General features: G+C 42.1%; 1 protein-coding gene across 13 annotated transcripts in view; it reads right to left on the reverse strand.

Annotated features, from left to right (window-relative positions):
* Window positions 1-972: 972 nt before the first annotated feature.
* The window catches only part of USP28 (ubiquitin specific peptidase 28), a 71,919-nt gene continuing 56,922 nt past the window's right edge, over window positions 973-15,969 (reverse strand). For 6 of the 13 annotated variants that reach the window (XM_061440349.1, XM_061440346.1, XM_061440345.1 and 3 more), the window contains 13 exons: window positions 14,414-14,634; window positions 13,527-13,597; window positions 12,435-12,663; window positions 10,249-10,443; window positions 9,520-9,659; window positions 9,177-9,362; window positions 8,113-8,208; window positions 7,242-7,420; window positions 7,067-7,145; window positions 5,574-5,653; window positions 4,917-5,040; window positions 3,297-3,492; window positions 973-2,191 (listed from right to left, as the gene is read on the reverse strand). In XM_061440349.1, the coding sequence (XP_061296333.1) occupies window positions 2,016-2,191; window positions 3,297-3,492; window positions 4,917-5,040; window positions 5,574-5,653; window positions 7,067-7,145; window positions 7,242-7,420; window positions 8,113-8,208; window positions 9,177-9,362; window positions 9,520-9,659; window positions 10,249-10,443; window positions 12,435-12,663; window positions 13,527-13,597; window positions 14,414-14,634 (1,972 nt within the window). In that variant the 3' untranslated portion in view covers window positions 973-2,015. The remainder of the gene's footprint in view (window positions 2,192-3,296; window positions 3,493-4,916; window positions 5,041-5,573; window positions 5,654-7,066; window positions 7,146-7,241; window positions 7,421-8,112; window positions 8,209-9,176; window positions 9,363-9,519; window positions 9,660-10,248; window positions 10,444-12,434; window positions 12,664-13,526; window positions 13,598-14,413; window positions 14,635-15,969) is intronic. The other 7 variants (XM_061440356.1, XM_061440353.1, XM_061440352.1 and 4 more) reach the window with 3 other exon arrangements.

Genomic DNA, 15,969 nt, shown 5'->3' on the forward strand with positions numbered 1-15,969 from the left:
TATTGGGAAGATCCCCTGGAGGAGGAAATGGCAACCCACTCCAGTATTCTTGCCTGGAGAATCCCATAGACACAGGAGTCTGGAGGGTTACAGTCCATGGGGTCGCAAAGAGTCAGACATGACTGAAGCGACTTAGCACACACACAATCAATGAGTAAGAAAATTAATCAATTCCCCATGAAAAAAATCTTTGCAGTGAGTTTTAAAACACAAAAGCACCTCTGAATATCTGTAAAAGATGGCTTAACCATTCATTTGACCAAAATATAAAATATTCAGCTTCAAGAAAAACTTTTTTGCCTTCTGAATCAAATTACGATGTGAATACACTCAAGTGCAATGCAACAGCAAATGAGAGGAAATCAGACACCACTAGGCGTTGCTCAAGAAGTGACTTGCCTTTGTGAAATGGGAGTATCCCCTGCCCTATCTAGAAAGGAGGTCACAGCCAGCTGTGGTTCAAGGCCTCCAAATGTCCGTTTCTGAGCCCAGAGGGCCCGAACAGGGAGAACAATGCCCCCAGACAGCTGAGATGCATAGGAAAGGAATGAGTTCAGTGAGCCCAGATGCTTGCACCTTCCCATAGAGAAGAGCGCTGAACTCTTTGTGATAGCTGGTTTTCCTTAATTATCAGTAATCTTTGATGTTCAGACTATCTACCTCTCTTTGGTACAAACTTCTATATAACCTGACTCCTTTCCCCGTCGCCTCCTTGGAGCAGTTTCTCGGGGCTACTTGAGAGGCTGCCTCCCAGGCTTGAAGTTCTAAAAATTCCCACCGAATAAAACCTCTCTCTGCTTTCAGGTTGTGACTATTTTTAGTTGACACTTTTCATTCCCATCAAGCTTCTTAACCCTTTAATCTGCTCTTTTCTCTGTAAGAAGAAAAACTGAAACATGAGAAATGCTTACTGAGTCCATCCATTTCCAAAATAGAACATATATAAACAAAGGCCATACTGCATACCAAAGGTAAAACAAATACTTTTATTGCACATTTATAAAATCTGCATAGTTGTATCAAGTCTTTGACCCTCCCACAATTCCCCTGGTAATCTTTAAAATTTGGTTAAAACACAATACCCAATCTGGAGCCTTCTAAAAATGGTCAACGGGATATTTCTCTCTCTACATATACATATATATATTTTTTTACAAACCCACATCCCCTACTTTTTAAAAGGAAAAAAGGGGGTGGGGTGTCATAATGTTCTTCTGGACCAGCAGCAGCCTTAGCCATGTGTTTTAGCCATTTTCAGATGCTAGAAAAATTTACCTTTAAATAGTTAACAACTCTGAAAATGTGATCTTTAGTCAAGTTTCACAATGCTGCTCTTCCATCTGATGTCCTTAATGCTTTCTCCTTTCTTTCACTCGGGACTGAGTATGAGGTTTTCTGGTTTATTTAAAAATATAAAATAAAATCGAAGGAAGAAAGGAGAGGCAGCCTTCTTTTGACTTTTCAGCCTCTTACTGCCACATGACCTTATGTTCTACCCACATGTGAAAGGGTGGTGGCTCATCAACAACCTATTTTTTTCATCTCCTGTCAAGAGCCGGGCAACAACCCATTTTTTCATCTCCTCCCTTGCAGCTAATTTTTTTTAATGTCATCTGTATCTGATAAAATAACGAGTAGCTGTTCATACAGTTCAGGTCCTGATGAATCACCCTTTTAGTCTGCTGTCAAAAATACTGATGCCTGAAGGATACTCTGAGGCTCAGAAAAACCCAGGCTGTCTTGCAGGGACAAGAGACATTTCAGGGCTTCTGCCACAAATCAATGCCTTAATACACTGGTTCCTGCCTTTTTTCGTGAAATTGCTTCTATGATTCTGTACCTAAAAAGTGCAGTTTTATTTTCAACCCTTCTTTACACACACAGCATAGTTAGGATCTCGATCTGAGTCTCACTTTCCCACCTAATCCCTTTCCCAGGGTAAACACTGTGACAACAGACTTCTGTGCAACAGACGGTCAACCAAAGACCAGACTGGGTCTTGAACACGTGGGGGCTTATTTCACTGTCACAGCTGACACTCCTTGAATTGACTCCATGACAGCTGCAAATCGGCTACAAAGGTCATAGGGAGAATTGGGCCGAATAGTTGGAGGCTCCTTTAAGACAATGATTTCTGCAGAAGGATCTAGAAGTCTGGGTAGAAACTCCCCTAAGCACAGCTGCAGATTTTCTGTGGAGGGAAAATAGATGGTTAGTATACAGCTAAATAAATCTCTTGAGTTAAAACTACTAAGTCTGCAACAACCTCCAAGTTCAAAGCATTGTTCTGGCCAGCTAATGACAAATGACGATTCCTTCAGGCCAAATCAAGAGCAAAGACCTATTTGCCGACTATAGCAGTTTTAGGTCATTGTTTTAAGGCATCTGACATGCGGCAGGATAACACTATATATTCACTTCATTATGGACATGTCTTCTAATCAATCATCCTTTAAAATTTGAGAAAGTACCATAAATATAATGTGCTGTGAACATACTACTGCCATAAAGATAACGCTGGTCTTATCCTTCAATTAAAATATACCAGTGTGTACATGGCATTAAGTAAAGGTATAACGTCACACACAGTTTAAACAAAAACTGAAAACATTAAAATGAAATTCTTAGTTACTAATTATTATAGATTTTTTCAATAAATATCATAAACTTGAACACTTTGACAAATCACCAGAATATCTTTACATCAGTGAGCAACAAAGAGGCTTCATATTAGGATACATAACAACTTTCTAAGTCAACTAAACTCGCCTAAAAATATCTAGTTTTAGGCTCTCTCTCCAAAATGCTTTGGACAGGCACAAACATCCCATTTACTAATTTATTAACCTTGAAGGCATCACAGTTAATAAAATGTTTATGTCTTGCAACTTCAAGTCACAGGAAAATTTAATTATGGCACTGACAGGTAATCAAGCCGCATAAACAGATTTTTTTTAATATTTAAACTACAAAGTTCAAGTTCAGATTTTGGCAGATGGAAAAGTAACAGCAGTCTAACATTGCTGGAGCACAGTGATATTTTTTTCCAAATAGAGCTGTGTGGCTAGCTGTGGAGGTGATTCAGCAACCAAAGAGGAGGTAAGGGGAGGCTAAGGACAGGGGTTCAGGGTCCTGTTCCTTGTTTCAATACAACAGATGTAATTTTCATGCATTTATATGCTCGGGGATTCCAATCCCTTAAAAAGGTTTGACAACCAGTGCTACAGAGTCCATCTGTCATTTCTAGAACTCTCAGGGGTCTTAGAAATTATTAGCAATGGCAACAAACAACACACCTGCGATATCCTGCCCAAGGTAAGAGCACCAGTGGTTTCTCATGACCTCAATGGCATCCAGGTCATCCTTGGAGATGTCATTATTAATGATAAGGTGAATACAGGGAATGATCAGCTCATTCATCACATTAATACCCTCTGTTACAGAGTGCTCATCGTTTGTTTCAAAGAGAGAAGCTGCTTTGGCATTCAGCTCCTATGGATAAAAAACAGTGGGGAAAAAAGTCTCAAAAAGAAGACAAATATTTAAACAAGTAGTTCCCAAACTTCACTGTACATTGGAATTGCCCGGGATCCTTAAAAACCACAGATACCCTAACACACTCATGCTGCTTTGATTGGTATTTGGCTGACCTAGGCACTGGGATTTTTTTTCTTTAAATGCCCCCAAGGTGATCCGAATGCAGCAAAGCCTCTTACCAAGTGGCCTAAACTTATAAGTCAAGGTCATATTTAACACCTGCTTCTATCAAAAGACCTATTTGATGGTTCTCACTCTTCACCAAAACTCAAAAATCACCTGCAGAAGACAAGGTGGTGCCCAGGCCCCTCACCAGGAGACTGGTTTAACCGTCTGAAGGAGGCCTGGGCACCAACATGTGAAAGCCCCTTAGGTGATTCTGACACACACCGGGAACTGAGAGCCAGAGACGGAAAGAAGCCAAATCCTTATTACTGCCTTCCTGTGGCAGCTGAGCAGGACGTTCAAAACATAATCTCTATTTGGTGATTTAAAAAATAAAAGCACTTGCGGTCCATCAAATCTACAAGGCTCCCTTTTCAGCTTCAAAGTGCCCTGCCGTATCTACAACTGACACAGGAATCCAAGTATAATAAGAAAATGAAGCTTCTGAGATACATACATGTCACAACTTAATCTCTTCCATTTGGCATTAACGAGAGGTAGTGGCAGAAATGCGGGCCTGACTGCTCCTTGGTGGAGGGTGATCCTGCTGGGTGGCAGGGAGGCCCAACGCAAGCTTAGCCTGAGGTTAAGCCGCCTCTGCAGTTTTCTGAAGACAAGCACCTGGAGGGACCCCTGGGGAGGCAGACAGACTATGGGTGCGCCTTCCCACACAGCAGCCAAGTGCAAAACGACCGGGCTAGATCTCCTGTGGTTTATGACAAGAATGTTAACAGAATGGCAGGATCAATCCTTATGGTTCAAACCTTTTAAAAACTGGAGTCTCTTTAGACATCACTAAAGCTTCTCATCTACTAGCTTATTAATTAGGGAACATAGAAAACACATGTTTATTATATGCTTACTGTGTGCCAGGCACAGAGAAAGGCTGACTAAGAAGAGGGTCTATGCTCAAGGAACTCACCATCTTGCCGAGAGGCGTGTGATATATAAGCTATGATGCAGCACACATGAAGAGCACCAAAAAGGGGAGATGAGGTTCTCACCTAATTTCTATCAGGGGCGGAAGAAGAATGATGTTCACTGAAGTAACTTAATCTGTTTCAATGTAGAACTACTCTTGAGGGTTTAGAACAATCTAAAACCTGCAGGAGGTTTTTTTTGTTTTATGTTATATTTCTTCCTGGCTTCTAGGAACAGAGGTAAATAAATACAATAAAACACAAAAATTGTCAGGCTTTATACAGAGTACACACCAGAAGGCATTTTCTTCGGTATAAAGCGATCACCGACTCCTTTACGCCCCGCTGGGGCCCCTTCATCAGCAGAGTGGCATTACTTTGGTAGGCATACACCAGGTAGGAAAGCGCTTCTTGGTACCTGAGAAAGTTATCGATGAAAAACAGCTCAGTGCTCCTTTCCCAAACCCAGGGCTTAGTCCCCATCACTCTCTAATACAAGAATGGAACTGGCTACAGGGATGGAAAAGTCTTAAGCATGGAGGCAGCATGGTGCAGGTGGAAAAGAGGGCCAAAGACCACAGCCAGCCTCAGCTCCTCTGCAAACTGGCCGAGAAGCTCAAGGCTAATCATGGCACTTCCCTGGACTTCTGTTTCTCCCAACTCTACAACAAGGAAGTGGACGAGAGGCTCACTACGGTCCACACTGACTCTAAAATTCATTTTCTGAGTTCATTTTCATTTATCACGAAGAAAATTGGCCATTATATCTCTCAACCAAGAAATCTATCATTATATAAAAGATGAAGATACATGTTTGATGTTCAGTGCAAACGTGAAGCAGAACACTGAAAAAGGTAGAGACACGGTGGGGGTGTGGAAGGGGCTGTGGTCCTTAGAGTTCCTGGTGGGCATCCACAACCAGTACGCTCGGCAACATGAGTCGCCACTTACTTTCCTTTCTGATAGAGTTCCAGGCCTGTCAGCAGATACACAGACACCTTTCGAAACAAACTGTAATCTTCATGCCACTTCTGAAAAGGAATGACAGCCATTCATGATTCTGACCAAAACTACTTCTACCCTTTTCCCCACAGCAAGTTTCAAACTCAGTACTAATACTTACGGAGCTCATATGGCCCAGCACAAAAACAGGAGACACAAAAGCTTTCAGATAATAAAGTACTGGACATTTATGATAAAAGTCTACCGCTGACCTTAATTTTCCATGTCCTGTTCCTGCCGCCGAGCAACAGAAATATTCACTTCACATGAGCTTTAGAATTTCGGATCTTAACTTCCAACACCCACGCCAAAGTCATTCAGCTCTGGTCTGAATGAATGGCCTCCCGAGTTCTGAGGAAGCCATTCAGATGAGGGAAGACAGAAGGTCAAGGCCGCTCCAATCTCAGGAACAACACTAACCTTGCCTGGGGGGGTGGGGGGTGGGGGCCAGGGGCGATGAGTAGGGCACACCGAGGTGGCACACAACAGTGTCGTACCTACATGATGTGTTTTGTTTTTGGAAATCTGTAGTCAAGCGTGCATTTTAATGCATAAAAATTTAGTTTTGAATACAGAAATATTAGAAAACTGTATTATTTAAAGCAAACCAAAACCACGAAGTCACGAATTATATTGCCTAGGACAAGGCTGCTGCTGCTGCTAAGTCGCTTCAGTCGTGTCCGACCCTGTACGACCCCATAGACAGCAGCCCACCAGGCTCCCCCGTCCCTGGGATTCTCCAGGCAAGAACACTGGATTGGGTTGCCATTTCCTTCTCCAATGCATGAAAGGGAAAACTGAAAGTGAAGTCGCTCAGTCGTGTCTGACTCTTAGCGACCCCATGGACTGCAGCCTACCAGGCTCCTCCGTCCATGGGATTTTCCAGGCAAGAGTACTGGAGTGGGGTGCTACTGCCTTCTCTAAAGTGAGTATTTAAGGGAAATGAAGTGCTGATCAGCTGAAGAGAAGAATGGCATAAAGAAACTGGCCATTCAAAGGGTTAAGAAAAGATCATTCATTCTGACTCAGCTTTTTTTGAAAGGTGGTGGGAGTCTTGGCGATAATATAAAATTGTTTGCTTTATAGCTTATAAAGTTTATTAGTATTACTACAAGTTGTACAAATTGGATTATAAATATATTGGTGCATATGTATAATTTACTATACGAGGAGGAACATATTGGAGAAGGAAATGGCAACCCACTCCAGTATTCTTGCCTGGAGAATCCCATGGACGGAGGAGTTTGGCAGGCTACAGTCCGTACGGTCACAAAGAGTTGGACACCACTGAAGTGACTTAGCACGCACGAGAAGAACACATAAATGACAGCCCCAAATGTTTCAACAGCTTGGCCTCCTTACCTTTTTGTTTGTTTTTTAATTGTTAGGGTTGCCTTAGAAATTTATATGTTTGCTTTGTAGACGTAAAGAGAAGACCTCACCTTGTACTCTTCCATATTCATGTCATCAGGACCAATCTCCTTCAGTTTTGCTTGAGCCACCTTCATAATACTGATCGATCTGTGGACAAAGTTAAGAAAGCAATGACCATTTCCCCTCCAGAGGACTAAGTCAACATAGAAGGAAGGGTGGTTCACCGAAGTACTCCCTTCTCACCTTTCATCATAGCTAAGGTTTTTATCGGCAAATTGTTCCAGAAGGGTCCGCTCTACTACCCTTTTAGGCGCTTCATTTTGGAAGAAGTAGATGAGCACGTGCTGAAGACGAGGATCACTGTGAGAGGTGGGGGTCTCCTTGGCGAGCTGATAGAGCCTGGAGTACTCTTCATGGAATGCCTATTGAAGACAGAACTGGTAGTCAGAAAAGGGGGCATGGTGGGCTTATACACACAGAAACCGCTGCCTAAGGGGGTTTTCATCACTCTAAGAAGACTTCTAAGAAGTTCTTATTGAGGAATGACAGAGGCAACTGGAGCCTATAATCTCTTTGCCTTTCAAAAAAGAACAAAACTCCTCTAGCACCAGAGACATCCTGTACTCACAAGAAAATCATTTTCCTCATACAGTGCTCAGAAAAACAAAAGTTTTAATTGTTTCAGGCGTTTATCTTTGAGTACCAAGGACCTGAAATTTAAAAAGCCAAATGTATTTCTTTTCTTAAATTTTATTCAAACACCTTAAAAAGCATGGCCTACTTTCTTATATCACAGCCTCCAAATTACAAAGGCAAGGTCTCACTCACAGCTTTATTAATAGGCACCTCCTAAGAACCAGGAGGTTACTCCAGGCCAGGTGTGACCTGAGCACCGAGGCTGTGTTACTGCCACGAGAGGAGGAGCCATCAGTGCCGTGGAATGGCTGGGCTGTTGGCCGGGCAGCAAAGGGAGTTTTACGTTTTACTTCAATGAAAGACATTTTTTTAGCATCTGATATAATCACTGCCCCATGATTATGATCCCTGTGGTATAAGGATTAGAATTTAATCCTAATTAAATGAGAATTTAAAAGACAAGACAAAACAGAGATACCTTAATAAGCCCTGCTTCAGACCCATCTCGGTCAAAGGTCTGACGGGCTTTAGCTATGGCCAGGATGACCCCTTGCATGGCAGGGCTCAGCATCACCTACCACAAGAGGACACAAAACACAGAGAGAAAGCAGAGAAGAAGGGTTCAGAAGAAGACTGTGAAAGAAAGGTGAACAGACCGCCGCAAGGAAGTGGGGCGGCGTGCTCCCCAGCCAGCGGCCACTGCAGGGGCAGGCTCACACACCCCGCTCCACACTAGCGGCCCCTGGCCCTCTGCACGACCACAGACCTTGCCCATGACCAGCTATTCCTACAGACGCTCTCTAATTTAGCAGATGAATAAAGAGGTATGTCTAAAAATACCTACGATGTGGCACTGCTATACAATCAAGGTAAGTTACAGCTCTCAGAGGGGAAAGGTCTGAGGTGAGAATTCCACCTGAGTTCCGAGGTTTGGGTGTCCATCCTAAATACATCGGTCTTTCAGAGCTTTTATCTGGGTGAACAGCACATTTCAAACAGTCTGAAACTAGCAGGTGCACAAATAGGACTTTATAATGTGAAAACCTTGCAATGATTAAAAAAAAAACCATCCCACAGAAACCTGAGGACAGGATTCAGGACTGTTAGTGTGTGGTGACTGCTGCAAAGAAGGCAGACAGCGAACAGCCTGGAAATCTGCAGCTCCTCCCCGGAGCTTCCGAGTTAAAACCAGGTCAACTCACATTTGACCTGCTCACTAGACAACTGAAATTTTCATATTTGGAGGAAATGCAATAGGCTAATATTACCAAAGACTCCTAATTTAAAAGGCAATTTTGTGTTCAGGATATGACGCATGGAACTAAATTCTACCTTTCTGAGCCACCTGGACTCCACAGTGGCCTTGTAAGGACAGGTCTGAGTAGAGACCTGCTGGCAGCAGTGTGACTAAGGCCCTCTTGCCCACCACCTGTGTCTAGGAGAAAACACTGTTGCCAAACACCTTACACAGCTATGCTTAGTCACTTGAGAAGGAAATACAAGACTGACAACAGACAGCTAGACCCTGACTCATCTCTGTACCTCCTCATCATATCCATCTGCATCAGATCTAACCAGAATCCTTCCCACACTGGGAATCTCGACTTCAGAGACCTCAGCATTAGGCTGGGCAGCAGACTCTGCGTCACGAGCCTGTGGGGGCTGCTCTGACTGCTCTGCAAGGTTTGTTTCCGGGGGCATGGGCTTCTTGGGTTCAGCTTCCTTAAGCTGTGGCAGCAGAATGGAGAGAAAGAGTAAGAAAAAAACAGAAATAAAGAGGGATTGGTTAAATGCAGCAGACACAGAATAACAGAAAAGTGAGAAAACTGTGGCAATTATTGCCGAAAGCCCACCCCTCCAGATTCTGGGCTTCCCGGCCTCTCACCTCACTCAGTGCAGCTTCTACGCCACTGTTCTCATAGGCATGTGCTGTGTTTGCAATCGCCTGGGCAGTCTGCTCCTTCACGATCACAGCGTGCTCAGAGGACAGGCACCGAGCCCCATGGGAAGAGGCTACTGAAGATTCTGAGAAAGAACAGCAGGTACGAATCAGCATCTGGTAATAAAACCACTAGAACACTCTACAAGGCAAGCAGGACTGGATACAAAGTTTAATGTGCACACCTTCTAACTCACCTTTTGAAAAAATTATGTAAATTTCCCCTAGAAACAAGTAGCTAAAAGAAACAGCTACTTCAGCAAGGAGTCACTGATGACTCTGTAAAGTTTAATGTGCTCCCAATATTATCATATTTCTTCATGGCAAAAAGGCTTCCTATAAATAACTATCCGTTAGGAAGATCACTTTACAGAATAGTTTTCATAAAATCTACCTATTAATCTTACCATAGTTTCTCCTGCAACCTGGGAAACGAGCAAGCACTAAACAGAGTGAAAGTCCAGGTAGCTAGCTGCTAATCCTTCTGCTATTACTTCTGCTCAGCAGAACTGACTGTCTAGAGCCACAAGCTAGGCTGTCAGGCTGTGCAACACCAACTCTGATCACACTGTGCAGAGCATGGCATGGCTCACTCAAAGGATGCGCACGGGGCTGGCTACGGGAGTGCAGCGTGAACTCCCCCAAGTCACTGGCATAAACAGCCTGCTCAGATACCTTGAGATGGAGAGAAGTCCTGTGATGCTGAGCTGGTGGAAGATGCCATCTGAGGAATTTTACAAGACTGCTCTTCTTCCCATTCCTCCACTTCCTGCTCAAACCTCCAGTTATCTTCCTGAATGTAATGCTTAAGTTCAACAGACAGGGCTTCTACTTCTCCTGACATCTGATCTAATTCATTTGGGGCCGCCTCTGAGGAAGAACAAAGACACAGTTAAAACAGAGTCCCACCAAGCAAAACGTCTCAAGGAAACCAAAGCTCCGTTCCAGAAAAAAAGAAAGTAAGACACTTTGTCTTTTTTCTTACTTTTAATGAAAAATACGCACATAACCCATCCATTGTCCGAAGTGCTGACAGTATCAGGCCAATAGTCATGGTACCCTAGTAACAGTGGCTGGCATATTGGAAGGGAGGGACACTGAATATTTGTTAAATGAATCAATCAATGGTAACAAGTGAGGATTTGGAATAGAGGCCAATCACAGACAAAGCAGCAAGAACAAACATTTCTTGGGAATTCAGAAAATCATTAGATTCAATGGAAATTTCAAGATAAACAGTTTTATCAGTGTAAACAGTGCCCCTATTACTGTTAAGAATATCCATCTCCAGGACTTCCCTGGTGGTGCAGTGGTTGGGACTCTGAGCTTCCACTGTAGGGGACATGGGTTTGATCCGTGGTGAGGGAAATAAGATCTCACATGCAATACAGTGTGGTCAAAAAATAATAATAATAAACTGAATTAAATAACAAAGTATATCCATCTCAAGATGGTTGAAAATGAAAACCAAGACGTTTATATTGCCTTAAAGTTCACATAATCAAGTGCTACCACAAAGCAAAGGGATACAAAGGTTAGATCAATAGGTCAATAATACCTGGGGTTCACTAAAGGCTATGATGAAAAATGACAAGGCTATCAATGACATATTCAATCTCATTTCCAACCCTACAACCGAAACAAATCATAAAAACCTACAGAAGAGTAGCACATCCACATACTGGTTGCTGTTAACTAGACTTTCAGTAAATGACAGCTCCCACTTTTTGTCTATTTCTATAGATGAGCTGTACCCGTTATAACAAGGCCCCTATATACCACCCACAGCCAGCACAATCGTTTGTACAGAAACTCCCACGAGCAGCTGTTTCTGCCCTCACACTGCAAACACGTAATTAGGACGATCAGTTACTGTGAAGTGAGCGGTCTCTCCATCCCCTACCCACCAAGCCCAAGAAAAAGATCACTTGCTGCCCAGACAAAATGCCTTGTATGCTTCCTTACTTATGCAGCACAGTGAAGTTTGAATATTAAAAGAAGACGCCTTGTATGATCTCAGATGTGAAAGAAGAAAGAAAGAGTAATATACATGGAAAACAGCACAGAATCTGGAACCAGAATATTTACTGGCTGTACGACAAGTACAGAACCTCAGCTGGAAAATGTGGGGGATAAGAATTTCTGCTCTGCCTCCTCCGTGTTAAGAGTTAATAAGTTATTAGAGAAATAAAGCTTGAAAGCATGCAGTGAGGAGGAAAGTACCAGCATAAATGATAATTATGATTACTGTTAGTATTAGTAGCAGTATTAGGAGAAGTCTGAAAGCGCTGAGGCAAATCCACTTGTAAAATCTAGCTATTCTCCAAAAGGTGCAAAAAATACACACACAAGAATGTCACTAAAAAAGGGAAAAACTAGAGGCAGCTTAAAAGTCTATCAACAGGAGGCTGGTTTAATTAATTATATATATATATATATCTTCCATGCAATGGAAATTATTTTATAGTTGTTAATTGGAATAACTTGGTTCTATTTATAAAAATAGAGATTACTAAGAAAAACAGTGAAAAAGATGCCAAACAGAATGGAAAAATATCCCATTTGGTGGGAAAAAATGGGGTGTACATGAGATATCAATAAATAAAACCTAGCATCTGCACAGAACATTTCTAGAAGACTACCTTAGGAGCCTAAGAACAGATATTTGCTGGGCTCAAGGAAGTAGGAAAGCAAACTTATTTTTCCTTTTTCTTCTCTTTTATACGATTTGTATTTCTTAAACACATCATTACTTTCTAATAAATCCGAGTTGTTTTTTTTTTTTTAAACTACAAGACTGTTCCCTTCCCTGAGAAGTACAAAATCTCCCCTAGCCTGGCCTCTGCTTATAGTATTTTTACCTGCATTGAAGTGGGGCAGCTTGTCGTTAATATACATCAGGCAGTAAGCACTAACATTTCTCTGGCCCCCATAGGAATCTCTTTCAAGTTCTTCCCAGGAAGACTCAGTAACAGAGATGTCGTTGTACTTGAGCCAGACTTGTCGCGGCTGATTATAGACGTAGGCCCAGTAGTGCCCCGCGTTTGCCTGTCCTTCGTGAACGAGGACTGCGTGCAAGCGATAAGGCACCTGCAAGTCAGAAAGCATTCCCCGTGTTAGGTTAAAGCAAAGTCATCCGACAGGGGTTTACGTCACGAAAATTCCAAAGTGTACCCAACCATAAGACCTAAGAAAACTGCCCATTTACACGTGTGTTTGATGTAGGGTTCACATCAACAAAACATCTTGTTGATTCAAGATGAACTAAAAAAAACACAGTAAATTTTTTTAAAGAATAGAAAATAGAAAATGGTCAACACCCAAGATTCACGTGGTGCATAACTATGGTTTCCTGTGACCCTCCTCCTGGGAGAACCTGAGGGTTCTCCTCCCACAGTCCCTCGTTTACACAGAAGCCCGTGGAGGGCAGTCCCCTAACTGCAGCCTCTTTCCCGTCTATGCCCAGAATGTTATTCTAAATAAAAACATATGTGGAAAGTAAGAATTTCTAGCATGCCTACCTATCTTTTGGAATTAAGAGAGACATAAAGGTTAAAAATCATACTGCTAAATGAAGGATCATGAAGGATCATGGTACTTTACAAAGGATGGGGAACCAGTCCCTGGTCAGGTTTCCTCCACTGTACTGCTTAATTACCATTTTATGAGAAATTTTATTAATATTTAACAACAAATCTTTCCAATACATGGAAAAAATACCATGTGGCAAACTCAAGACAACTACATTTTACATCCTGTTGGTGGTAGAAGGAAGATACACTGCTTTTTTTTAGCCTAAAATATAGAATAACACATATTTCTTTCCAAAATTAATTTTTATATCTTAGGGAAGTTTCCATTCAGTTTCAAAGAAAACCATCAACTTCTCTGTCTGTATCCCATTAGCACCATTAGAACATGCCTTGACTACTTCCCATCAATTTTCATTCTACCTGACGGAGGAGAGGATCACAGTACATCTGCTCAATAGTCTGGGTAGTGCTTGCAATACTGTTCTTTAAGTCTGTTAAAAAAGAAAACTCAGTTATAATGATTTCATCCCACGTCACACATGCAGCTTTAGCTCTGCAAAGACTACAGCTTCTCTGTACCTGAGGTTTTCACCCTTTCAGCTTCTATGAACCATAAGGAAGCATGCAGTTTTAAAGCAGCTAGTCCTTTAGGTTACAAAGGCTTATAGTTTAATATAACTACATTAAGATTTCTAAAAAAAACTAGAGAGGAATCTAGATTTGTATCATTTACTTATTTATTGCTCCTAGATAAAAGGAGAAAGAAGGGGAGGACGAGAAACAAGACAAGACCAAAGGATTTTAGGAACAAAATACTGAATAATGTGATTTTACACTGCATGCATTAATCAAATATTCTTTGCCTCCTTAACTGTCAATAAAGCATACTGTATGTAGAAAAAATTTTTAAAGTGGAAATTCAGGAAACTGCAATTCTAAGTTTGGGTCAACTGAAGTCAGAGTTCAGATAAACTATGGGAAAAGAAATCCAGCAGACGCAGAAAATTCTCTAAGGTGAGTGGCATTGTGTGTCCAAGATACCCAGGAATTTCCAGAAAATTTGAGGAAGGAATCTAGGGAAGAACTTTTCATGGTTATATTACTAACGCAAAGTGTCTGACACTCATTGTAATTACACATTACAAAGTGTAATCTCACAGGGAACAAAAAGTACCAAAGAGGTCAAATTCCTCAATTCAACAGAATCCATGGCCATGACAGGATGTGTCTCCAGATGCCTAATTTCCATGTATTCACACAAACAGAAAAGGCAAAGAGTAACCCTCTGACAAGCAGAAAGAGCCAACCTTGTATATCCTGTTCAATCTCGTTCCTCCACCTCTGCAGGCAGGTCTTAACAAAGTTTATCTCCTCATCTGTGACTGTTCGAGGAGCTGGGTGTGCGGGCATTTCCACGGAAGAACGGGGAGGTTTAAGTGGCTGCTCTGCCATCCTAGACTTGCGTACAGAATCTTCAGAGGAAGAAAAGGTTCCTTCAGCTTCCTGAGACGTGCTCTCTTCACTTGTACTGAAGGAAGATTAAAAAAAAAAAAATGCTCAGATGATAATTTCCGAACTACGCATGTGTGCTCAGTCGCTAAATCATGTCCGACTCTTTGGGACCTCATGGACTATAGCTCTGGAGGAGGGCATGGCAACCCACTCCAGTATTCCTGCCTGGAGCATCCCATGGACAGAGGAGCCTGGTGGGCTACAGTCTATATGGTCACGAAGAATTGGTCGGATATAACTGAGGCGACTTAGCATACATGCATGGACTGTAGCCTGCCTGGCTCCTCTGTTCATGGGGTTTCCCAGGCAAGAATACAGGAGCAGGTTGCCATTTTCTCCTCCATTTCCAAAATACATCTTTGCCTAAATTAATGCACTCTGTAAAGCAAGCTGCTCTGTGGGAAAGCACAGCTACAATTTAGTGAGTGTTTACTCTATAAAGTTACTGAGCCAAACCTTTCCTTTACAGGCATCAGCAGCAGCAGCAGCAGCTGATGAGGAAGGTACTATCACCATTCCTATTTTACCAACTTTCAAACCTAAGATTCAGAGAAATAAAGCAGTGTTCCCAAGTTCACCCAGCTAGTAAAGGACAGGGAGGGATTACACTCACATCCGCCTGAATTTACAAGTCTATGGTACCTGCTCTGTAACCACTTGTAACAATGAACCTTCTTCTCAAGAAGAAAGGATGAGAAGGAACATGGAAAAGAGGAGATGGGGAGTGGAGTAGTTAAGGGATCAACTATTGTGTTTCCAAGATGTAACTGACCAAAGTGAGATGGACAGGTGGATCCAGGAACAAAATACACAGAAGAAAAATAGCATCAGCTGTATACCCAGCACGCAGGAACGCAAACTAGGTGGCGCTCTGGGAAGGCACAGGGTGCAGAACTTACAGGCAGACAACTCCAGCTCCACCGCATCTCAGCTAAACACCCAAGGAGACGGTAGCAGCCTTGGGTAAGGAATCTAACACCTCAGCTGAAAGAGGTGGATGTCAACCACTTTACATCATTGTTATAAACTGAGAATAATGTATGTAAAGTAACTGTTAATTTATCTACTAATTAACTACCGCCAAAAAAACTGTACACAGACAAATCAGCAGGAATACAAACAAATCTAATGGTTCTTAGGTTTCTGTTTCACACCAAAACTGAAGAACATAAATTTCCCAGCTCTGACTTAAACTCTCACTCCCCTTCCTCCCTGCCTCTCTCCCATATACAAAATAACAGAGCAAACCTCTTTTCCCTGAGGACCTATAAATATGGGAAAACAAAGCCAATGTAAGCAAAAGAGGAAATGTCTCAATCTCAAAAAAGATTACACACATACACACACAGAT

Source organism: Bos javanicus, chromosome 15 (genome assembly GCF_032452875.1).
Source record: "Bos javanicus breed banteng chromosome 15, ARS-OSU_banteng_1.0, whole genome shotgun sequence".
NCBI lineage: Eukaryota > Metazoa > Chordata > Mammalia > Artiodactyla > Bovidae > Bos > Bos javanicus.